This window comes from Xenopus laevis, chromosome 9_10S (assembly GCF_017654675.1).
Source record: "Xenopus laevis strain J_2021 chromosome 9_10S, Xenopus_laevis_v10.1, whole genome shotgun sequence".
In the NCBI taxonomy this organism is placed as follows: Eukaryota; Metazoa; Chordata; class Amphibia; order Anura; family Pipidae; genus Xenopus; species Xenopus laevis.
Genome location: NC_054388.1, coordinates 72722338 through 72748624, shown reverse-complemented (window position 1 = coordinate 72748624; position 26287 = coordinate 72722338). Strand labels below are relative to the sequence as shown.

The window sequence follows — 26287 nt, the reverse complement described above, 5'->3', positions numbered from 1 at the left end:
TTCATTGAACCCACAGGTCCTAGTTACTTATGTGTAGGGAATGTACATATCTCCCAGGATGCTCTTTAAAGCTTGCCATAGACGAAGATCTGATTGTAGGAAACAAGGATTCATACGATTTTCGGACCGTGTGTGGAGAGTCTCGACATTTTCCGTCCGGCGGAGATCGGTCGATCGGACAGGTTAAAAGAGTTCTGTCGGCTGTCGATAATATCTCTGTGTGTATTCTGCATGGTTAGAGGGATGGAAGATTTAAATTATGAGGGTAGACTGTCAAGGTTGCGGTTGTTTTCTCTGGAAAAAAGGCGCTTGCGAGGGGACATGATTACACTTTACAAGTACATTAGAGGACATTATAGACAAATATCAGGGGACCTTTTTACCCATAAAGTGGATCACCGTACCAGAGGCCACCCCTTTAGACTAGAAGAAAAGAACTTGCATTTGAAGCAACGTAGGTGATTCTTCACAGTCAGGACAGTGAGGTTGTGGAATGCACTGCCGGGTGATGTTGTGATGGCTGATTCAGTTAATGCCTTTAAGAATGGCTTGGATGATTTTTTGGACAGACATAATATCAAAGGCTATCGTGATACTAAACTCTATAGTTAGTATAGATATGGGTATATAGAATTTATGTAAAAGTAGGGAGGGGTGTATGTATGGATGCTGGGTTTTCATTTGGAGGGGTTGAACTTGATGGACTTTGTCTTTTTTTTAACCCAATTTAACAATGTAACTATGTATTGCCGATCGTGTGATTTTCCGAGGGAGACTGTCACTAGCTTTGGTCGGATATAACTTTCGTACGATTGCTGTCAGGGCAGAACATCGGCTGATCTGTTCTTTTGTACATTATTTGATCTGAATAGTTAGTGGCAGGTCGGGAGTTGGGAAAGTCCGATCATACAATGTTTCGTACGATCGGATCTTTGCGTCTATGATCAGCTTAAGACACAGCATACGGGAAGAATACAAGAGGGTGGGTGTTGTGTTGGCTGTTACTGAAGAGTCAGACCCTGGGGGAAGGGAGCTCTCAGCCAAGTAAACCTGGAAGCCTGTGAGAGGCTGGCTGAGGGAGTTTTGGGGAAAAAACCCTGTGAAACAACCTTATATATATATATATATATATATATATATATATATATATATATATATATATAAATAACGAAAGAAAAAAGATGCACACCAGGGTTTGTGTACAAAAGATTAAAAATCCATATTTATTAGATTACATTAAAAAATTCGGCCAACGTTTCGGTCTGCTCCTAAGACCTTTATCAAGACCATATTTTTAGTACATCCACCATGTTTAAATAGCTAAAAACATGTGACTCACCCAATTGTGCACACCCCCGCAATCATGTGACCATAAAGAGTCCAACACCAGATAGGAAACAGGTATATGTGATTACTGCAAAGTATAAAAAACTTTTGTTACTTAAAAGTTAATACAAAGTAAAACAAAACATACAGACTGATCAATGTGGAAACTATTGTCAGAGCTTAATGGCAACTATGTAGCTTATAAATCATATTTAACGCTGATTTAGAAAGCATAGGAAAGAACAATATTCATTCAATCCTGTAGGGCAACAGTGTTTAGTTTGCGGATCCAAAAGGTTTCACGCTGCAATAGCAATCTAGATCTGTCTCCACCTCGCTTCAGGGGTGGGATATGATCGATGGCAATAAATCTAAATGTGGGCAATCAATGACCTTTTTCTAAAAAATGTTTCGCCACAGGTTTGGTAGTATGGCCATCCCTGAAGGCTGTACTGATGGCAGAGCGATGCCCGTCCATCCTTAGCCGCAATGTTTGGTCTGTTTTGCCTACGTAGGATAGCCCGCAGGGACACGTGATCAAATATATCACGTGAGTGGTGGTACATGAAATGTGATGTCTGATATTTAATCGTTTGCCAGTTTGGGGATGAAAAAATGATGTGCCCGGGCTCATATATCTACAGGATGTACAGTTTGGACATCTAAAACAACCGGGTTTCAGTGTACTCAACCAACCCCCTGGTTTTTTTGAATAGCACATTGTCGGATCACTCTTGACCAACAAGTCTCTTAGGTTTGTACCCCGTTTGTAAGACAACATTGGGGGTCCTGTTACCACTTGTCTTAAAGATTTATCAGCCTCAATGATTTTCCACTGATCACGTAAAAAATTACTGGCCACATCGGCACATGTGTTATAAGTGGTAGTAAAGGTAAGTCTAGGTTCCTTTTGTGGTGGCACACCTACATCCGCTATCCTTTGTCTGGCGGTGGAAAGGGCCTGGTGTAGCAACCTATCCGGATAACCACGCTCACTAAAGCGGAGCCACATCTCCCCAAGTTGACATTCAGCAATATGTTTATCAGAATTGTTTCTCAGTACCCTACAAAATTGAGAAATCGGAAGGGATTTTTTCATTGGGGGTGGATGACAACTCTCATAATGAAGGAGTGTATTTTTGTCCGTCGGTTTTCTGAAAAGAGTAAAATCCAATTTATTGTTATACAGTTTCAATTCAATATCCAAAAATTGAATTGTATTGGGGTGTATTGTATAAGTGAATCTTACCGGACTATCCAATGCATTAAGCTCATTAACCATCTCAATGAATTCATCATGGGACCCACGCCAGATGATTAACATATCATCGATGTAGCGTTTAAAGAGAAACATCTTTTTGGCAAATCAGGGGATTTTCTGAAACAAAATTTCCCTAAATGCCCAGTGCTATACACGCTACCCAAGGTACATAAGAGCTTATCCTCGCCCCCTGGCCGCCCGATAGTCTCTGGCCGCGATTCGCTAATACATCCAATAGGGATCTATTTGGATAGTTTATTACAACCGGTTGTCTGTGCTACCCCTACATACTTACGTGATACACCTCACCTTTTGGATTGTATTAAAAATGTATCTTTTACACAGGATGTGCCATACCTGTTGGCAACTATGGATGTGGTAAGCCTGTATACCATCATTCCCCATATGGCAGGTTTAGCTGCTATTGAACAAGCTCTTTCGGAGTCGACAGTATACATTGGTCCACCTATTCCTTTTGTATTAGAACTACTTGAATTGTCATTAACCCTAAATTATTTCCGATTCGAAAATAATTTTTATTTACAAACATCTGGGACAGCGATGGGGGCGGCCATGGCGCCTGCATATGCTAATTTGTTCATGCACCACTATGAGCAATGCCATATAGTTCCACGATTTGCCGAAAAGATGTTTCTCTTTAAACGCTACATCGATGATATGTTAATCATCTGGCGTGGGTCCCATGATGAATTCATTGAGATGGTTAATGAGCTTAATGCATTGGATAGTCCGGTAAGATTCACTTATACAATACACCCCAATACAATTCAATTTTTGGATATTGAATTGAAACTGTATAACAATAAATTGGATTTTACTCTTTTCAGAAAACCGACGGACAAAAATACACTCCTTCATTATGAGAGTTGTCATCCACCCCCAATGAAAAATCCCTTCCGATTTCTCAATTTTGTAGGGTACTGAGAAACAATTCTGATAAACATATTGCTGAATGTCAACTTGGGGAGATGTGGCTCCGCTTTAGTGAGCGTGGTTATCCGGATAGGTTGCTACACCAGGCCCTTTCCACCGCCAGACAAAGGATAGCGGATGTAGGTGTGCCACCACAAAAGGAACCTAGACTTACCTTTACTACCACTTATAACACATGTGCCGATGTGGCCAGTAATTTTTACGTGATCAGTGGAAAATCATTGAGGCTGATAAATCTTTAAGACAAGTGGTAACAGGACCCCCAATGTTGTCTTACAAACGGGGTACAAACCTAAGAGACTTGTTGGTCAAGAGTGATCCGACAATGTGCTATTCAAAAAAACCAGGGGGTTGGTTGAGTACACTGAAACCCGGTTGTTTTAGATGTCCAAACTGTACATCCTGTAGATATATGAGCCCGGGCACATCATTTTTTCATCCCCAAACTGGCAAACGATTAAATATCAGACATCACATTTCATGTACCACCACTCACGTGATATATTTGATCACGTGTCCCTGCGGGCTATCCTACGTAGGCAAAACAGACCAAACATTGCGGCTAAGGATGGACGGGCATCGCTCTGCCATCAGTACAGCCTTCAGGGATGGCCATACTACCAAACCTGTGGCGAAACATTTTTTAGAAAAAGGTCATAGATTGCCCACATTTAGATTTATTGCCATCGATCATATCCCACCCCTGAAGCGAGGTGGAGACAGATCTAGATTGCTATTGCAGCGTGAAACCTTTTGGATCCGCAAACTAAACACTGTTGCCCCTACAGGATTGAATGAATATTGTTCTTTCCTATGCTTTCTAAATCAGCGTTAAATATGATTTATAAGCTACATAGTTGCCATTAAGCTCTGACAATAGTTTCCACATTGATCAGTCTGTATGTTTTGTTTTACTTTGTATTAACTTTTAAGTAACAAAAGTTTTTTATACTTTGCAGTAATCACATATACCTGTTTCCTATCTGGTGTTGGACTCTTTATGGTCACATGATTGCGGGGGTGTGCACAATTGGGTGAGTCACATGTTTTTAGCTATTTAAACATGGTGGATGTACTAAAAATATGGTCTTGATAAAGGTCTTAGGAGCAGACCGAAACGTTGGCCGAATTTTTTAATGTAATCTAATAAATATGGATTTTTAATCTTTTGTACACAAACCCTGGTGTGCATCTTTTTTCTTTCGTTATTTGGATAATTTTGCCCTTGAAGATAGCACCCAGGTATCAACTCAGAAAGAATCATGCATTACGGTGTGCGTTAAGAACTTCTGGATTATATATATATATATATATATATATATATATATGTACAACATTGCCCAAATAGAGAATAAAACACTGATTCAATCTCTTATCATCTCCCGCCTTGATTACTGCAACCTACTCCTCGCAGGTATTCCAACAAGTCACCTTTCACAACTCCAAATCTGTTCTAAATGTGGCTGCTAGACTCATTCATCTATCTCACCGCTCAACATCAGCTGCTCCCATATGCATGTCCCTTCACTGGCTCCCAATCTCTTCTAGAATCAAATTCAAATTACTAACACTCATATTCAAGGCCCTTAATAATGAAGCCCCTCCCTATATTTTATCTCTGATATCCAAATACACTCTTTCATGCAACCTTTGCTCTGCTTCTTATCTTCGCCTCGCTTCTCATCTCATCACTTCTGCCCATTCTCGTCTACAAGACTTCTCTCGGGCTTCTGCTTTTCTCTGGAACTTTCTGCCACAAGCTGTCAGACTTTCTCCTTCTTTCCAAACTTTCAAGCGCTCCTTAAAGACCCACCTGTTTAAAAAAGCTTATTCAATGTACCTTAATTAATCAATCATTGCTGTATCAAAAATCATTAATTATTTCTAAAATCCTAATGTCTTCAATGGTACCCTAACCTTTAGTTTGTAAACTCTAATTTGTAGGGCCCTCTAATCCTATTGTAATCTGTAACCCTTGTTTGTTATCCACCATTGATTCCCTGTTTGTTATAACCAAGGTAAAGCACTGCGTATCTTGTCGGCGCTATATAAATAAATGATGATGATGATAGACTTATCATATATATATATATGATGATTGACTATATATATATATATATATATATATATATACAGTGTATATATATATGATGATTGACTATATATATATATATATATATATATATATATATATATATATATACAGTGTGTATATATATATATATATATATATATATATATATATATATATATATGTATGATAACTGCCCTAAGTGGGTCTAGAACCAGGCTGTTCTGGTTAATAACTATGGGGGGGTTGTGGATGCACACCTGAGGCCAATTTCAAAAAGTATAAAGCCCTGTCTAAGTAATTCAAGTAAATATGCAAGTGCATATAATTTTGAAACAGGGTTTTTTTGTTACAAAGTTATGATCATAATATTGATAAGCCACCATACCACGTCAAGGTAAAACCCCACATGGTGGTCCCTAACTTATTTATCTTTAGTCATAGTAAAAAAGGAATATTACCTCTCTGTAGTAACAATTCTTTATGTAAACATCTCCTGTGCTTTGGTTTCAAACTCTGTGCTAAATATTCTGGTTAATAGACAATAAAAACGTGAGTTGCTGTTACTTTTGTTAAGTACTGCTGCCATTTACTTATCTTATGTTGGTGAGGTTGAGGTGGCACATGGACAGATTTGTTCGATATAATGTTTTTGGATCTACAAGTTCAAAAAGCATTTAAAACAGATGGCATTCTTCCATGATGAACAGTGAATTTGTTTGCCAGTTTTAACATCTTTTGTTGGTTTGGCATCTATGAACAATGATGTGTGAGCGTACTATCACTGGCACAATAACCATAGAAAGAGTACATGGAAAACCATTTTAAAGAAAGCTAATAATGTTTTGTGTTCATATAGTGTAAAATGTGTAATACTCTGCTTTTGCCTGTATGGTCAGATGCTTAATAGTCTAATGTTAAATCATACCAGTGTTTGCCATGATCATATATATAATGACGTAGGGCAGCCTGTACTGCACCTTCAGTTATTGGCCACTGCGGCTATACCTGGGAGCATGTTGTACATCCATTGTGATTTACAGCTGGGCCAGGAAGAACTGGAAGTGCAGCTGCTAGATGTCATTTAGTGGGACAGCAAATATGGTTTTTGTAAAATATCCATGTTCTGTAAATATCCTTCTGTCTCTTCTTGTACACAAATCTGTTCCCACGCCTCTGTTCCACACACTGGGCCTGGGTGGTCTATTTAGAAAATGTAGGAGAGGTTTGCAAATATAGCTGACTTTGTTTTCAAGGGACAAATGATTTAAGTGACCAGAGAACTACAGTACTATAGAAACATCTGCTTTGTTAACACTGAGGCAAAAAAAACAAGAATATTACAATAAACACTGTGTAAATACATCTAAATTTGCCATTCAACTAAGATTACTAAAAACGCATGCAACATATTAAGCACATGTTTTTACAATAATAAATCTAAATATATATATACACACAGCTTGAATGGGAGGCTATTTAAGAACAAATTCGAACATTTAGTATTCGATCAAATAGTCCTGACCCGAAAATTTGAATCGAGTTTTTCCTCTGAAAAAACCTAGAATGTCAGGAAGGCAATTAACATATTCAAATGTTTCAACTCTGCTATTGACTTGTAAATGAACTCGACAGGTTTTAGGGGGCAAATATTCGAATTAGAACTTTTTCTTAGTCAAGATGTGATAAATTTCACATTTAAATTTACATTGGAATTGGGGGATTAAGTTTCAAATGTGTGAATTTTGACACCAAAAAACATTTGAAAATTCAAATTCGAATTTAGTATTCGACCCTTAATAAATCTGCCCCATGGTTTAGGCAGTGGTTGATGAAACTTTGCTTTAATGATTTAGAAACCTTGTTTAGGCTAATTATATGTCTCTGGGGGACATGTATAAAACAGAGAGGGAATGTATGACTCACTGGTGAAGTCATTGGATAGGAAAACTTTAGTTCAGACCCCTGCTACAACTTCATTGTCACATCTTTGTAATTTAATAAATAGGATATGTTTGACTAGTCCAGTAACCCATGACAACCAGTGAGATGTTTATTGTTATTACTATACAAGACTACACATGACAATCATAAGCTAACTGATAATTGGTTATTATATGGGGCAAACTGACCTTATAACAAAGCAATAATTTAATTTTATAGTGCCTTCAGCACAAAAAATAAACTGTAGTCTCAACTGTACTTAAATAGGTCTGTATATTGCAATATATAATTAGTAGTGGAAATGGCAGTGGAAAGGCTTGTTGGCAGTTAATGCTACTTGTTCCCATGTGATCCGTTATCTGGAAAGCTTAGAATTACGGGAACACTATCTCCCATAGATGCAACTTTATCCAAATAACCAAAATTTTCGAAAATTATTTCCTTTTTTCATTAAGAATAAAACAGTACCTTGTTCTTAAACCAAACTAAGATATATTTCATCCTTATTGGAAGCAGCCTATTGGGTTTATTTAATGTTTACATAATTTTCTAGTAGACTTCAACTAGGAAGATCCAAATAATGTAAAGATCCATTATCCAGAAAGCCCCAGGTCCCAAACATTTTGGATAACAGGTCCCATCTCACAAGAGGTTAAAATGCATGACTTTTCTGGCATCACAAATAGAACATGTGCCCAATGTTGAGAGTTGGGAGAGTGCAGATCACAGGGTGGCGGAAATAGAATGCAGCTGTGTAAGAACAGCAGCCGTCCTTTCCGCCCCTGGTGAAGAACTGGTCCCACCCACCGCTTAGACCAAGAGACACATGTGCAATGAATCAGCTGTGCCGGGGAACAGCTGGCCCATTTTAAGTTGTGCCCTACTTTGAATTTGACTTCCCTTTAGATCTGCTCATCTGCTCTGCATATGTCATAACCATCTTCTGCATTGAGCAACAGAGCAAAGGAGGAAAAATACAGGCAAAGTCCTGGATTTAATAAAGGTTAATAAAATAAAATGTGCAGTTTTATCATGCATGTTCATGGGAATCAGCTGATCTCTTCAGTTGACATTGCATGCATAGTCTGCTCATAAAGAACCTCCAACTGATGGGTTAATACATTTTAGATAATTAGTATACTGTATGTGTGTATGTTTCTTGCCTGTTGTTCTCTGCTACAATGAACTTCATAGTTCCTAAATGGAACAACACTGTTGCAAAAAGCTTTAAGCCACTTAAAAGGATCCTGTCATCAGAAAACATGTTTTTTTCAAAACGCATCTGTTAATAGTGCTGCTCCAGCAGACTTCTGCACTGAAGTCCATTTCTCAAAAGAGCAAACAAATTTTTTTATATTCAATTTTGAAATCTGACATGGGGCTAGACATTTTGTCAATTTCCCAGCTGCCCCTGGTCATGTGACTTGTGCCTCCACTTTAGGAGAGAAATGCTTTCTGGCAGGCTGCTGCTTTTCCTTCTCAAGGTAACTGAATGTGTCTCAGTGAGACATGGGTTTTTACTATTGAGTGTTTTTCTTAGATCTACCAGGCAGCTGTTATCTTGTGTTAGGGAGCTGTTATCTGGTTACCTTCCCATTGTTCTTTTGTTTGGCTGCTGGGGGGGGGAAGGGAGGGGGGTGATATCACTCCAACTTGCAGTACAGCAGTAAAGAGTGATTGAAGTTTATCAGAGCACAAGTCACATGACTTGGGGCAAGTGGGAAATTGACAATATGTCTAGCCCCATGTCAGATTTCAAAATTGAATATAAAAAAATCTGTTTGCTCTTTTGAGAAATGGATTGCAGTGCAGAATTCTACTGGAGCAACACTATTAACTGATTCATTTTGAAAAAAATTTTTATTTCCCATGACAGTATCCCTTTAAAGGAACGGTTCAGTGTAAAAATAAAAAATGGCTGTGAAAAATAAAATATTTTTTTCTAATATAGTTAGTTAGCCAAAAAATGTAATGTATAAAGACTGGAGAGACTGGATGTCTAACATAACAGAACAGAACACTATTGGTTCCTGCCTGGTAACCAATTAGTGGAAACCAAGAGAGCTGCAAAGCAGGAAGTAGTGTTCTGGCTATTATGTTACACATCCAGTCATTTCAGCCTTTATATATTACATTTTTGGCTAACTAACTATATTGGAAACTTTCTTTACACACACACAGGTATGGGGGTTGTTATTCAGAATGTTCGGGTTAACGGATCCCATACCTCTATATTCCAAGATAGCCTTCTAAGTTGGATTTACCAACCATAACACCAACAATCTGACATCACAGGTTTGTGGGAGGGTGATCAGTTAAAAATGGCAGATGATAGCATACTCCAGACACAGCTTCAGCATGTACAGCTCCTTAAAGGAGAACTAACCCCCTTAGTAAAAACAGCCCCCCTTAACTACCTTCCATCGCCCCTCACACCACCCCACACTGTATATCAGAGTTCTCCGGCGCCATCCTGGTCATTCACATTTTTTTCGGTCTCTTTGCCGTCACTAAGCTTGCTGGAGCACGCACAGTTGAAGTTGCTTCCTGACTTGGCCCAACTACGCATGCTCCCCCAGGTTTAGTGTTGTCAAAGAGACCAGAATAGAATGCGCTACTCTGCATTTTAGGCTCAGGTTTTTTTTAGGGGCACTTTTCTGTCTAATACACAGGGTGGGGAGGGAGGAAGGGGTTTAGTTCTCCTTTAAGTTGCCCATAGCTTGCCAAAAGTGTTACTATTATACAATGACAGCATAGGTATTGCCCTGTCCTAAGCACAATTCAACAGGAAACATTGGATTATGGTGTTTTAAGCATCATAATTAGGAGAATTCAGTTTCACTTGTCATTTGCTATTAAAATAACAGTAATGTACATAATTGTATTTTCCATACTCAGTAATGGAAGTTCTATAATTAGACATCTATATGGAAAAGATCTCTAATGGCCTCACAGACAGAAGTGTGAAGGGTTTGTGCTGTCTAGATATACACTGAGGTAATGTCACTTACTGGCACAGACACTGGTAGTAAGACGTGGATTAGAACACAAGATCAGATATACTTTTTTTTGTGGGGGTTTGTGCCTTTCTCCCTGCCCCACTTGAAAAAGCAACATTTCATGATCCATTAAATAGAACATTGGGGCCAACAGTTGAACTTTGCTTTTACATAAATACATTAAATGTTGATTATTTGCCTTTGTTTTTCAAATTATTGTAGAACTAGAGTTCCCAACATCTGCTTCTAGCTCAGTGACCTGCAAATAAGCATAATATATTTTAGTTATAGAAAAGTTACATTCCATTTTGGTTTTTGGGAAGAGGTCACACAGTCTAAATCAGTATAATTAACAGAAAGCTCTGTATTTTTGTTTAAACCACTAGTTGCTAATTGTCAAACTCTTGTTAATTAGTGGTTCAGCAGTATTTAATGCCTGTATCTGTGACTCAGCATCTGGTTGAGATTGTGTCCATGTGTACTCAAGAAAAGAAGAGAGGATAGAATACAAATGTGCATCAGGGAAACAATGGATGAACTAGAGCTCTCCAGGCACCATTATAAAAAAAAATCTCAGGGACTCAGGATGCATAACTGCTATTTAGAGAAGCTCCTTTTGACTGTGCTAAACTGTTTCTTTAAAACATAGTAACAAATTAATTGCTTTAAATATACAATTAATTAAAAAATGTCAGTCCCTTAGGACGCTGATCCCTTGTGCATATTTTCCTGGAAGTATACACATTCGTTTGGTTTCATTAAAACATGCAGCCCGGACAGCCCATTAGATAGATGGAGGAGGGCTTCCATCTCATTGGTTGATGTGGAAGACAAGGGGTGGATAAGAATGATGTCTGTGGGTTTTTGTTTTGTTTTTTGGCCAAACATATTGGGTTTTTTATTTACTGGGGGCAGTAGAAATGGTGAAATTCTAGAATTGATTTAAGCATATTTTTGCCATGTACAAGACTATGCATTTTGCCACCAAATGAGTGAAAAAGTTTGCTCATCCCTAGCAATACACCCCACAGTTTATATTGTTATTGCTATGTAATGACTTACATATTAGAACATGATAGAGGCTTGGGATCTATACTGTTGAATGCTTCAAACCGAAGGATAAGGGTTCTAGGAACAAGAAACAACACGCCTTAAAGCTACTAAAACATTTAAGCATTAAAAATAGGATTGTTTAACCACCAATATGGATTTATGCAGCTTAATTACCATAAAGAACAACTTATTGCCTTATTTTTATGGAAAAAAGGAAATTCTGTAATATTGTTGAATTGCTTATTTTAATAGGACTCTACTGGAAAATGGCAGTGCTGTATTTGGAGTTCTCTGATTAATGGGTTTCCAGATAATAGAGCCCATAACTGATATGAAAGACATAGACTGATATGAAAGGCACTACATTTGCTCAGGTACAGTGACCTATACCAACCAATACTGCATTTAAACAGCTGGCTAATTCCTGCTGATCGATTGGTATAGGTGACTTAACTAGTAGCAAATAATTTTGCACCTTTGTTACATTACCCTAATTTCTCCATAGGGCCAAGGTAGAAGTAACACATCAGAAGACAGGCCATAAGTATCAACCTTTCCTCCCCCAAGAACCCTTGTGTATTCCATCACATATACATATCATGCCATATTTACATCCTCTTCTGTCCTTCTCTAATGAAAAGTGGGTGCTAGATCAATGTTGGCTTTTGTTCTTTTGTAAGGACTAAACTGAACAATATAATGATTACTTGACATTATTCTCTCAGCTGTTTGATATTGCTGATCATTGTATGTAAATCTGTACTCTAATTTGCATTAATTAGAACTGGAGAAGGAAGTACTTGATAATTAATTTCAATATAATAGCTATGACATTCAGTATGCTTTTGTTCTCTCTGATGCATTTTGGAATATGTCCAATAAATATGGTTTCTTTTTCTCTGTCTTTTGTCTTAATGACAATACATTTTCTGACCCTAAATACAGGCTTACGAATATTAAAATTCTCAAGCCCTCCAAAATGTGTTCCTAATAATTTCCAGGTGCTGCATGCCTTTTTATAGCTGTGCATGAGTTTATACCAGGTGTAAGATATTAGCAAAATCCCTTAAGAAATACTGTAACTATGATAATGGCTAACAGAAATATTAAAATGGTGTTGCCTTTATCTGGTTGGTGTAGGTGGTTAATCTGTTGGGTAGGAGGTGGATCTGTTATTGTGTTCTTATTGCAAGGTTTCTTATAACATACGTAAAGGTGCTGCTAAATCAGATTTGACCATGACTGAGCCATTGTACTTTTTTTTTGTCTTCCCAAGGAATCTTGAAATTCTTAAATGGGAAGCAAACACACCTGGGGGGGTTAGATGGGCATGCCTTAATTGGCTTTAATAAACTACATGCTTGAAGCTTACCCAGAAATACACAAACATATACCCATTTATAAGTTTGGTTTCATTGCCACTGATTTTCCCATTAATATGGACAGGTCTCATTCATGGATCCATGCTTTTTGAGAGAAATGTTCTGTAGTCTTCATAGAGTTCCTTAGGGTAGAGCAGAAATGCAATTAAATCTCTTTTCATTTCAGTTCAAGCATCTGGTGCTAATTTACCATACTTGGCAAGATGAGGGAACGTGGTGTCCTGTTGGTGGTAGCTGTGTTCTGCCTCATGCTCTCAGGGATTCACCAGGTAGATGCACAGGATGGTAAGTGTCAAACCATAGCCAGAAGGTAGGGGGAGAAAAGTGGTAAAAGTTGTTAAATAATTGAAGTTCTCAACCAAATTATGTGATAGAAAAAAGAAAGAAACGTTCTTGTCTTGAAGGTACAGTTAGTCTTTCTTCTTTAGGAGCTGGCTGGTGCCATATGCATTATGGTGTTTGTTATTGTATCACTATGGGTTTTGATAACTTCTCAAAATTGCTAGTCAATTTTCCACATAGGCCGGTAGCAGCATCCCATGCCTGTCATTTGTACTTTTTCAGAGATCTGGAGTGTGCCATTCAATTTTTTTTCTCACAGCAGTGGGCAAAACCTTGTTCAAATATTTGTTTCCATTGCACCTTCCCTAGATAGTAGGACATCATCTAATATCAAGCTATGAGGATAGAACAAATATTAGCCTGACTTAATGAGTTTGTAATTCCATGATGCCTCTTCTGTCTATAAATGCCATGGACATTATATAATTCATAAGTTTAAAAAACTTTGGGTTTCAGTAAATAAGTTCAGGGCTTAAGGGTACACCTGCTTTGTGCACTCAGTTATGACTGTGTGTCTTGCAGCTTGCAGGCTTACACATGCAGTGCTTGGTAGCTGTATCAGATGCATGTTTCATGTGTATTCACTGTGTCTTAAGCTTGTTCTAGTGGTGTCACTTAGAAAGGTATAAATGTAGATTTTTCAAAACAGTGATGATTCAATTTCCTCAATCCAGTGACCACCCAGAAAATAATTGCTACAAACAATATACTGAGAAACTATTGGAACAATTTAGACTAGACTTGTATTTTTTGAGGCTCTTCATTTTATAGGGGAAATGTTCAACAGACTTTTGGGTTACTGAGCTTCATAGATGCAAATTGAGGTGTTAGATTAAGGCCACCGATTCCCTGAATTACTTGTATGGTAAATAGACTGGCACACATAATTCAAGACAGAAATGCCAATCAGTAGCTTTGTAGTGACAACTCACTGCATCTCACCAACATCTGTAGCCCATCAAGGTGCAGTTCCTGCATTGCATCTGCATTTATCTGTACTGCAAACAATTGACCCACCACCTAGTGCACCGTTTGTACTTAGCTGTTAATATGCTAGTCTACTTATTCTCTACCATAACATTTTAAGAGAGTTATGAGGTTGCAACATTCAGAAATACAAATATTTCTTTCTGGGGCTGGAGTTTGAGTGTTAAGCGTAAGAATACCTTTGACTTTCCACTTGTAATGGAGCCGAAGTCTAGCAACAAATACTGATTTGCCTGACAAAGCTTTGTTATATTACCAAAGGAATAATCAGTGTCATGAGTCTAACAAATGTTAGGGCAACACGATTAGGAAGAATCCCTTAAAAGCCTGTGGTTTAGCTTTGGTTTTCTGCAAAAATCACCTGGCATGATGGCCAAATTCCACTTGCAACTGGGTAATGCCATGCTTCTCTTTGCAATATAATATAAAAAAGAATTACAAAGCTTCCTATGTCCAACAGTTAAACCATTATAGGTCAGAAAATGTTTCTCTGAATATAGTGTCTGGAGTTTCTGCTTGAACACTGGGCCGGTCTTATGGATTGTAGGTCTCTGGTCATCACTGGCATTTTCTATATTTCATTAACATGATTCTGCATTGCTTGGTTGAATAGTCGATTTACCAAATCTGGGTGGCCAGCAAACAAAGTGACCACAATTACTTCTCTATTGTCCACTTTTTGTACCATTACAATAGAGACTTAAATGAATTAATAAGAAACTTAACATGAATTACTACAATGGTTTGCCAACAACATAACATAAAACCCAGATGGGGTTTATTTATGTAAAAGAGGATTATCAAATCTATATTACTTTAGATAACCAAAGAAATACAGAGTTCCCATATAAAACTATTGCTAACACAAAAATAATAACCTGTTTCCTTGATCAGGTCCACTGATGATCTGGTAAATCCTATCCTATCAGAATGCAGAACGCAGGTGTTAAATGTCACTGTAATGTAATGAGAATGCTTATGTAGTGGTTGCTGCAGATAATATCCAGGACAGAAGCATTTATTCCTGCTGCTAGCTACACACCAGTAAAAAAAAATTCCCTAATGGTAATGTGCTCAGTTTTAATAAATATCAGAATACACTTCTTACTCATTAAATGGTTGAGTATTCTGAAAGTAATGTTTTACCTACAGTGGCATCTAAAAGTTATAGAACCCCGCTTCCCCATTCCCAGAGCTTGGTAAAGATAATTTACTTTGTACATATACATTAAACTAAGCATTAGTCAAGATACCACCAGGTTCTCTATACCTGAGGGCCACAACGGGTGCTGAATATGTTTTCTTTTTGTTTTGCCACATCTCTCTGCTAAACATGTCCATTTCAGCAAAGTATGCATTGGAAAACATTGCCAATGCCAAGTGTATCAGTGTGTGCATAGCATTTGTGTAGCTGAACAGGAATTCGCAATGTCCATGGTAAAATCTGCAGCTTACATTGCATCATGTTTCTTTCTGAAGTTTTCAGAGAAACATGTCTCTACTGTGCAACTGCATGCAATCACAGCACATGAATTAAAACTTTCACCTTTGCATTTCTCTCTTTTCTATTTTCCTTTTTTTTTATTTTATCTATAAACTCTAAATCCACCACAAAACCTTACTCCTCCATCACTTAACACCAGATTCAGCTGACCTGGTTTTCCTTATTGATGGCTCAAACAATGTTGGACCCAGTGATTTTCCTTTTATTCGTGATTTCCTGGTGAATTATGTTCAAAGGCATATGGAGGTGGGGAGGAGTCGGATGCAAGTGGGAGTGGTACAGTATAGTGATGATGTCAAAATTGAATTTACCTTGGATGCGTATCCCACTAAAGGCCAACTTATAGAAGCTTTGAAGAATCTTCGCATTTTTGGTGGTGAAGAGGCGAATTTGGGGGCTGCCCTTGATTATGTTGTGGAGAATGTTTTCACAACAGCAGCAGGCAGCCGTAGAGAAGAAGGAGTTCCTCAGTCACTAATTATCATCACTGCTGGACCATCCAGTGATGACTTCAGAGAGGCTACAAATGCTTTGAAACTGAACAGCATAATCACCTTTGGAATTGGGGTGGAAAGGGCTGACATTGCTGAATTACAACAAATTGCAAGCAATGAATCCTTTGTGTTTTCAACTTCCCGAATACAGGCTTTGAATACCTTAGAGAGGGTCATTTTTCCCTATATTAATGGGGTAGCACAAAGGACTATTGTCTTACAGTCCCCAACAACTATTACAGAAGGTAGGTAGGAAGATGCTTGTTGGCATATTGTACCAAATTTTTTAGATACGCTAACCATAAAATAAGCATTCAACTATTGGGACTTATGCAGTTGTCATCAGTTTGGCTATGTTTGATGATACACCAATCAATATATTTTAAACACCAATTATGTTCTCTCTAAATGTCTCCTTAGCTTGGTTTGTAAAAGCCCATTTTAGACATTTTGGATTTTTTTTTTGTGAGATTAGCCTTTGACATCACCACAACTCAATACTCAGGAAAAAAATTGAGAATAAAACACAATCATTTTAACATAAAATCCTACCTCCAACAATCACAGTGAAGCATGTTCTGGATCCTTTTTACTCCAGCCCGTGGACAGAGTGGGGTGGGGATAAATAGGTCCAAACCTATAAATAAATAGGACCTATAAAAAATGAGTTCCTCCAACCCTCTTCCCTAGTCAAACAAAAATCATCATGTTACTTCTGAGAAGGGCCACAAAAACAAAAGCCTTAACAGGTTATGCGCAATAATTAGTTAAACTTAGTTTTTGTTTTCTTTATATTGCTATGAATCTTTTACAACAGAAGGTAAATGGGTTTGTAATTATTGTATATTTTATTATAGCTATTAATATAAAACCATATAAAACCACTAGGGAGTTTGGAAACATATAATTAGTATTAATGTTTGGGGTATACATTTTTTATGGGTTTTATTAATAATAATATTGCTGATCGTTGATTGGATGATTTAATAAAATTTATTTTCTTCTTTAGTTGACAACAAAAGAGACATAGTATTTCTGGTTGATGGGTCCTCTGATCTGGGAAGCGCCAGTTTTAATGCTATCCGTGATTTCATCACAAAAGTAGTCAACAGGCTGGAGATTGGTCCTACGTCCATGCAAGTAGCTCTGGCACAGTATGGTCAAGATGTGAAGCCTGAATTCTACCTGAATACTTACACCACCAAAAAAGATATAATTGCACAGGTGAAGAAATTGAAGTTTTTGAACAGCACACCCCTGAACACAGGTGCAGCCTTAAAATATGTGCAGAGATATTTCTTTGCAAGCTCTACAGGTAGCCGTGTTTTAGACGGTATCCCCCAGTTACTTGTCCTTATTTCTGGTGGGCCGTCAAAAGATGATGTTCGCCAAGTCTCGCTGGAATTAAAACGAGGTAGAATTCTGACCTTCACATTAGGAGCCAAGAGAGCTGTACCATCAGAGCTCCAAGGAATTGCCTTTGATCCAACTTTAGCTTTCCACACTAATGAATTTAAGCCACTTCTTCTGCAAGGTGTTCTTCCTCTGTTGCTGACTCCTCTGAAAACTCTCACAGCAACTGTTGTAGAGGCTCCTGCTCCAGGTAAAACATTAAATACAAAGTTGTAGGAATGTATTAGGTTACAGTAGATAATGTTTTTATCTAATGTATGAAATACATGGATCTATGTCTACTCTTATCAAATGAAATCTTACTGAGAAACTGGTAAAGGTAATATGACTGTTGTGGTGTTCTAGAGTAGGAAGTTTCTTGAGAGAGGCTGATTGAATTATCCTTCTATGAAGTAACATGCACGCCACATTGCCTGTGGAAAAAAAACAACATGCTCCCCCAAAGAAATACAAAATATAAAACCAATGATAAAATTTGGAAGATAGATAAGATATGGAAGTATATCTAAAATGAACAGTTATATTTTAGATGGCAGGGCCTTCTAGCTACAAAGGAGTTACAGAGCACAAGACTTTTGGTGCACAATTCCTTCATCAAATTATGTAATATATATTATCCTGTCTTATCCAGAAAGATTTGGACCTAGAGATTCCCATGCATTACACTAACCAGAAGATATGAATATTGGATATTAAATCTTTTCTGGATATTAGTTCAAAACAACTCATAAGATTTAGAATTGTTTAGTTCTGGTGTATATTGTATATAATAAACCAAACAGGCACAGCTTGCACTTATATTTCAGTAAGATACATACTGTATTAGTTAGGAAAGACCACGGGAAAACAAACCTGAAACATGCAGCATTGTAACTTTTCTACCTCTAAGTATTTCTCTTTCCTCTTAACTTTTCTCAACTTTTCTCATGATTCAATTTGTTGAGAGATTTTACAAGTTTTTATTGAGTAAAGACTGAATTTGCAAATTTACAGTAAGCTTGTAAAAAAAAAACCCTGTTCCTGTGAGGAACAACAAAGCAATGAAAGGTCACTGAGGTGCATACATGATCTAAATAACAATATCCTCTGCACCAACCACCTCTAAGTTTCTTGGTCCTAGATTGGTGTCCCCAAAGAGACACGAAACTTTTATACATAATGTAAAAAAAAAGACTTTTTGTACTATTTAAAAAAAATGGGCTCCGGGATTCTAGTGACTGACTGATTTTGGTGTTCCGGAGTGGTGCCTGCCCGTTATTCAAGTTTTCGATGGAAGTTTTGTAGCAGGAGTGCCACTGAGATCTCTTGCTAAACTGAAACTTCCCTTTAGTGGTGGTGAATAGTCCAATTCTGGAGAAATACTTGGCATTAGAGAGGGTTCTCTCATTAAGCTTCACTCTCTTTCATTCTACCTCATTTCATTTCACTTCTCTGCTGCTACTGTACGATTTATATTTCTGTAATACTTCCATCTGCAAAAATAATTATATCATAGTAATGAATGTTATAACTAACAGCACATGCCCCTTACTTTAGCAACTCCCCTGAAATATCATTATTTACATATCATCTTGGGTCACCAAGAGCCCATATTAACACTGTGTATGAAAATGGAACAGTACTGTATATAAATAGTTTATATTTAGGGGCCGATTCATCAAGGGTCGAATATCGAGGGTTAATTAACCCTCGATATTCGTCTAGGAATTGAAATCCTTCGACTTCGAATATCGAAGTCGAAGGATTTAGCGCAAATACTGCGATCGTACGATCGAAGGATTATTCCTTCGATCGAACGATTAAATCCTTCGAATCCAACGGTTCGAAGGATTTAAATCCAACGATCGAAGGAATATCCTTCGATCAAAAAAACTTAGGAAAGCCTATGGGGACCTTCCCCATAGGCTAACATTGACTTCGGTAGCTTTTAGCTGCCGAACTAGGGGGTCGATTTTTTTTTAAAGAGACAGTACTTCGACTATCGAATGGTCGAATAGTCGAACGATTTTTACTTCGAATCCTTCGATAGTCGTAGTCGAAGGTCGAAGTAGCCCATTCGATGGTCGAAGTAGCCCAAAAAAACTTCGAAATTCGAAGCTTTTTACCTTCGAATCCTTCACTCGAAGTTAATGAATCGGCCCCTTAATGTGTTCTCTAAATTTTCAAGAAATAATCATTTAAGCAGCAGGTGTGCCCACAAGTAGGTCATGTGCCAGCTACCAGTACATCTCATCAATCAAACATAATTCTAGTAGACCACCATTCTGGGTACCACCCATAATTAATTTTTTATGTAAGTATAATGGTTAATCTTGCAGCCCTCCTAATGCTCCAGTTTATATTAAGTTTGGACTGCAAGTCATATAAAAATGTAGTGTTATTCTAATGCAAATATGGCACTATTTTATTGAGGCCAACCTATCTAATCACGAGGGCCAGATCCATTAAAAAAAGCAAACATTGAAAGGATACTTCTGGATAATGGTGACCCATTGATTGTGTATAGAGATTATAGCTGATGGAAGGAACTACCACTAATTATGTTTATCTTTCCTTATTTTCTTTTTACCTTTTCATATATTAAGAGTTATGTGTCTACTTTGTGTAAACACATGCAATCAGCTATCTAGCCTTGTTTTATTTGCTGTGATGTCATGTTCATTGTTTTCTATATTCCCCACTTAACCTCAATTAGTTAATCCAAGAGATATCGTCTTCCTATTGGATGGGTCAGTCAACGTTGGAAGTGCTAATTTTCCACTTGTGAGGGATTTTCTCATCAATGTAATTAACAATCTTGGTGTGAGCATGGAAGGCATTCGAGTTGGCTTAGCCCAGTTTAGTGACACCCCCAGAACTGAATTCAACCTAAATTCCTTTACTTCCAAACCTGAACTTCTAAACCGTATGGCACAATTAAGGCTCCAGGGGGGCAATGCCCTTAACATTGGCTCAGCCATCCAACATGTACTTCAAAATCATTTCACAAGTAGTGCGGGCAGCAGAATCGAAGAGAATATTCCACAGCTGTTGGTGATTCTAGCGGCTGGAAAGTCCACAGACAACATTCAGTCAGCTGCAATCCAGCTCATCAATTCTGGGGTTCTGACATTTTGTATCGGGGTCGGGGGTGCTGACAAGGAAGAGTTGCAGAGAATTGCATTCAATCAACAACTTGTTTTTGAGATGGATGATTTCAGCTCCTTGTCTCAATTAAGTCAAGAAATTCTAACACCTTTAACCACCTATTTTAGAGGGCCAGTTACAGAAGTGACTGTTACTACAGGTAAATCCTTTAACATGTCATAGACACGTGCTTTTGTCTGCTAGGTTTAACCCTTTATTTTCAAACATTAATTAATAAACCAAAACCAAAAAAGTAAGGGTTTATTTATTAGTATGTAAATATTAATAAATGTAAAGGAATAGCTTATTGATTGTGCAAGACATAGCATTACTTTAAAATTGTATTTATGTATTTGGATGGAGCAGTCAACGTGCAGAAGTGTTCTCCATTGAGCACTACAGCAATGTTCTTGTAATAGTGGCAATGGTAATCTCTCTGATGATGATTCTCTTATAGAGAATAAATCATCTATGACAATTATAAGGTTTTACCACTATACATACAGTATATATCATATATACTTATAAAGAACATTGCTATCATAAATAATAATTTCCATCCACCAACAAGGGCAACTCCAGCAGTCTCTGACCTTATAGTATCTGATCTAAACTTACACAGATTGAATAACTTTACATTCCCAGGAACATGTCACTGAGCAGTGGCTAAGCAAATGATTCTTTGGATGAAGTGGTCATGTTAAGCAGCTTATGAGCATTGAACATGGTAAGAAGGACATTTCAGTAAGCTCCTGCATTATGAGTAGTATGATTAAGCCAGTGACAGAGCTGAAACATAGACCAAAAGGGTGCAGCAGTAGGCTGTAATATAAATATTCTTCCAGATGGATGGAAGGAGCGCAATCCATGCACAAATACTAATAAAAAGGCAGGGCATACTACTGGCAGTAATAACCAGAAATAAGGTTGCGGAGCTGTCAAGCTACTGTGGTGTCAGACTGTCACCCAACCATTTTTCGAGTTGGTAAAAATTTGGTGAGTTTTAGACATTTTATTTTTTTTATTAAATAACCCCCCAATCAAATTTGGAGTGTATTCGAATTTAATAGAGTTTTAAAAAACATGAATTTGAAATTTGACCTTCAATAAATGTGCCTCTTAGAAATTCATAGAATTGAAACACAAATCAAGTTTGGATAATACACAATTCGAATTTGAGAGTCTTGACAATAAAAAAAACATTTTGAAAATTCGAATCGGAATTTTTAATTCGACCCTTAATACATCTGCCCCTAAATGTGGGTAGGTTTCTGAGTAGGATTCAGAGGACACACAACCTACCTGTTTTCTTTAAAACACAAAACTGTGTAGACCTTAGTGCCAAAAGGCATTTTGGGGCTTATAGAAATGAGTTGTACTGTAACTGTATGGTGCAGTTACAAATGACCTTTCAGTTTCCTTTGTATATGATTTAACATGGATATTCAGCAATGTAGATAGAAGTACAAAGGTTATAATCTACTAAAACGCAATTGTTAAATTTTTTTATTTCTTTAGTATTCATCAAATCTGCAGTTTGGTCATTTCTGTATGGGTCTGAATTGTAAATGATATCCTTATAAACAGCTTACTACTACGTCATTATAAAAATGCCCTTTATAACTTCTGCTGATCTCTTCTAGAACTCCCTCCCCTTGCACATTGCTTTTCATTTCTCTAAAAGCATAACATAAGCAGTTATTATTTTGTAAAAAAGCATTGAAAAATCATACCCTATGCAACATTTGTACCAGCCATTTTTCTTCAGCAAAGCTCTTGATGTGTTAAACTGTAGATTATAATGAATAACTAAAATGTATAAAGATTAAAAATGTTCTATATGGTCCTTGGTGACTTAAAAATATCTTTATAAATGAAAGTACATTATTATATACTGTATATATATATATATATATATATATATATATATATATATATATATATATATATATATATATATATATATATATATATATATTTATATATATTATATATATATATATATAATATATATTTATATATATAAAATACAGTATAAAAAGTGGGTCAAGCTGTATTGTGGACAAGAACATGGTGCTATGCCCTGTTATTTTCACTTTGCATAATTTCCTATTTAAGTAAAAGAGTAAGTATGTATTTACTGTGTGACCAGAGAACCCTACTAATACATTGCTCTGTTATCTGTAAATAGTTGACGAAAGTGCCAAGCAAGATGTCGTGTTCTTGATCGATGGCTCCGATGATGCTAGATCCATTTTTCCATTAGTCCAGTCATTCCTACAGAGGGTGGTGGAAAGACTTGATGTGGGTCAGGATCGGATACGTATAGCAGTTGTGCAGTACAGTGATACCGCCAGACCTGCATTTCTTCTTAATGCTCATTCAGATCGCCAGGCTGTACTTAATGCCATCCGAAATTTATCGCCCATTGGAGGACCTTTATTAAACACAGGGTCTGCTTTAGACTATGCAACCAGAAGTGTATTCAGCCGATCATCCGGTAGTCGGGCAGAAGAGGGAGTCCCTCAATTCTTGATCCTGCTTACAGCTGGCAAATCTAGAGATGATGTCAGGAAACCTGCTGCAACACTAAAGTCCAGAGGTGTTGTCCCATTCTGCATTGGAACACGGAAAGCTGAACGGTCTGAGCTACGAGCAATATCTTTAACACCTGATTTTGTCATTGTTGTTCCTGATCCCTCTGAACTGGAAAATGTACAGCAAACCATCTCCCAAAGAGTCAGCAAGATGACCAAAGAATCAGTATCTACTCTCATCCAAACAACGTCAGCTGGTGAGGGCTAGCATCATTGTAAACATATTTGGTACCTCTGACCCTGACTTGCACATTTTAATAGCTTATAAATGTGTTTCATGTGTCATTCTCTTTTAAACCATTTCTGAATTATCATCAGGCCATGTCTAATTCTAAATATACAGTAATTCCTCATACATAGCCATATCTTCTAAAGAGCTTAGAAATATTAAAAAAGGAGCATTAAAAACTTAAATGAGATACACAAATTAAGGAAAGTCTTAATGAGAAGTATTGATTTATATTATTATTCAGTTTACTAATCTTTTCCTTGGATGTTCCAAGATTTAAGAGCCAGGCAAAATAGTAGATATGAGGGTTCATTTACAATTGTACATTCAAGTCTGAGTACTCTAAAATAGACACCATTATGGAAGAAAATGAATTGTGATTTACATGTTAAATTGCACTTTGAACACTACACTTTTGCAATGACCTCTAATATGTTTATCTTAAATACATACAATGTAGATAAGTCAGACATACAAACACCAAGCTTTCTGTAAAAGTTCAACTGGCCTTGAGGAACAAAATTGTCTTCCTTTCAATTGCATATATTGCAGTTTGCCTGTTGTTTCTTTGCTAGATGTGCTTGTTCATAAATTCAATTAGCCATAAGGTAGTTTGCTATCTGCCACACTAAAACAACATTCTAATTTATCTTCCTCTTGTGTTGAAGGTGCCAGGAAAGATATTGTGTTCTTGATTGATGGATCAGACAACGTGACACCTAACTTCAGAGCTCTCCAGACATTCCTGCAGAGGGTGGTAGAAAGTCTTGATGTGGGTCAAGACAAGATTCGAATAGCAGTTGTTCAGTACAGTGAATCTCCCAGGCAAGCTTTCCTTCTTAACACCCATCAAGACAGCCAAGGTGTGCTTAATGCCATCCAAAGACTTACTCCAATTGGTGGAACTTCCTTAAATACTGGTAATGCCTTAGACTATGTTACCAGAAATGTCTTCACCAGAACAGCTGGTAGCAGAGCAGCAGAAGGTGTTCCACAGTTCCTAATCCTTCTAACAACAGGCAAGTCCCAAGATGATGTCAGGAGTCCAGCTACATCACTTAAGAGCAGCGGTGTCATTCCATTCGCTATTGGAACAAACCGAGCAGATAAAACGGAACTTCAAACTATCTCATTCATGCCTGATTTTGTTGCGTATGTTCCTGAAATCTCTCAGGTAGAGACTGCATATGAAACAGTCTCAGACCGAGTAGGTCAGCTGTCAAGGGAAGAAATCACCACTCTGACACTGTCTGTTCCAACTGGTAAGATCATAAAACCTGTAAGATTACCCAATCTGCATGAATATTACGTATTTGAGAATCTTTGGGATCTGTTATCCGGAAAGCTCCAAATTACAAAAAGGCTGTCTCCCTTAGACTCCATTGTAATGAAATAATCCAGATTTTTAAAATTGAATTCCTTTTTCTCTGTAATAAAAAAAAACAGTAACTTGTACTTGATCTCAACTAAGATATAATTAATCCTTATTGAAAGCAGAACCAGCCTGTTGGGTTTATTTAATGTTTACATGATTTTCTAGTAAATTTAAGGTATCCGAACAACCCCAGGTGTCTAGCATTTTGGATTAGCCCAGGTCCCAGACCTGTATTGCTTTTACAAACTTCCTTTATACTTGTAAATGTATATCAAGAACGTTTGAAGCTCATGTATACACAGATATGTGCTGTATGTGAACGTAGCTAAACGATGAGTGGTCAAGACTTAGTGCACTAGAGCAAAAACACAAGTGACCAAACCAAATAATTCCATCAAGGAAAATATTCTTATTAAACTTGGATTAAGATCAGTTCAATAGTATATTTTCAGGAAAAATCATGAGAGTCATAATCAATGAAGTGCTAGCAGCCACTAGCCATTCTTTGTGACGGGAATGATGTAGTTTAACAGAAAGTAATGCAAAAGCATACCTCTTTTTTGGTGCTGTTTAGGCAAATTAGGTTTTCCCTAAAACAGGTAGGGTTTTGGGAAGATCAGAGGTTTGTCTAAACATAACAGAACTTGGTCAGGACAGATCAGAGGAGGGGCCTAAGGCCCTAAGGCTTTGTCTGTCACTACCTTCAGGAGGAGGACAGTGGAAGACAAAAAACTAGCATTTTTCAGCTGAAGTCCATCTATGAGTATTCTATTTGATTCAGTTGCATGCTTGTTATTCACTAGAATAACAATCAATAAAGAGAGGTAACAGACAGAGAATTATGTTTGCAAACAAAACATGTATGTGCGGGTTGAACCAAAACCCATGGTGACACACAGGTTAACTGGTTAACTATATTTATCCTATGAAATTAAATCTGGCTACAGTTTGCCATGGGACATTTCTAGTTCTCTGTTCAATTATATAGGTTTTTATAGAGCATATTGATAAAAGTGAAATTGGATCTTTTAACATTACTAAAATTATGAAAGTATAGGTACTCTGCTTAACAGAAATGTGAGAGAAGGCATTGTGTACCTAGTACCAAGTGTTTTTTTCTTTAGTTACCATCAGGGCCACGGCCACCATCAGTAATCATGGGACCATACTAATAAATTAGATGGCCCGTACCTGCAGTACACAATCAGTGTGATAGTCTAATAGGCTGAT

General features: G+C 37.3%; 1 protein-coding gene across 7 annotated transcripts in view; it reads left to right on the top strand.

Annotated features, from left to right (window-relative positions):
- The window catches only part of LOC108702278 (collagen alpha-3(VI) chain), a 94485-nt gene that overhangs the window by 23531 nt on the left and 44667 nt on the right, over positions 1 to 26287 (top strand). For 5 of the 7 annotated variants that reach the window (XM_041578645.1, XM_041578643.1, XM_041578648.1 and 2 more), the window contains exons 2-7: positions 13157 to 13275; positions 15963 to 16562; positions 17327 to 17920; positions 20426 to 21016; positions 23048 to 23650; positions 24351 to 24944. In XM_041578645.1, the coding sequence (XP_041434579.1) occupies positions 13194 to 13275; positions 15963 to 16562; positions 17327 to 17920; positions 20426 to 21016; positions 23048 to 23650; positions 24351 to 24944 (3064 nt within the window). In that variant the 5' untranslated portion in view covers positions 13157 to 13193. The remainder of the gene's footprint in view (positions 1 to 13156; positions 13276 to 15962; positions 16563 to 17326; positions 17921 to 20425; positions 21017 to 23047; positions 23651 to 24350; positions 24945 to 26287) is intronic. The other 2 variants (XM_041578649.1, XM_041578650.1) reach the window with 2 other exon arrangements.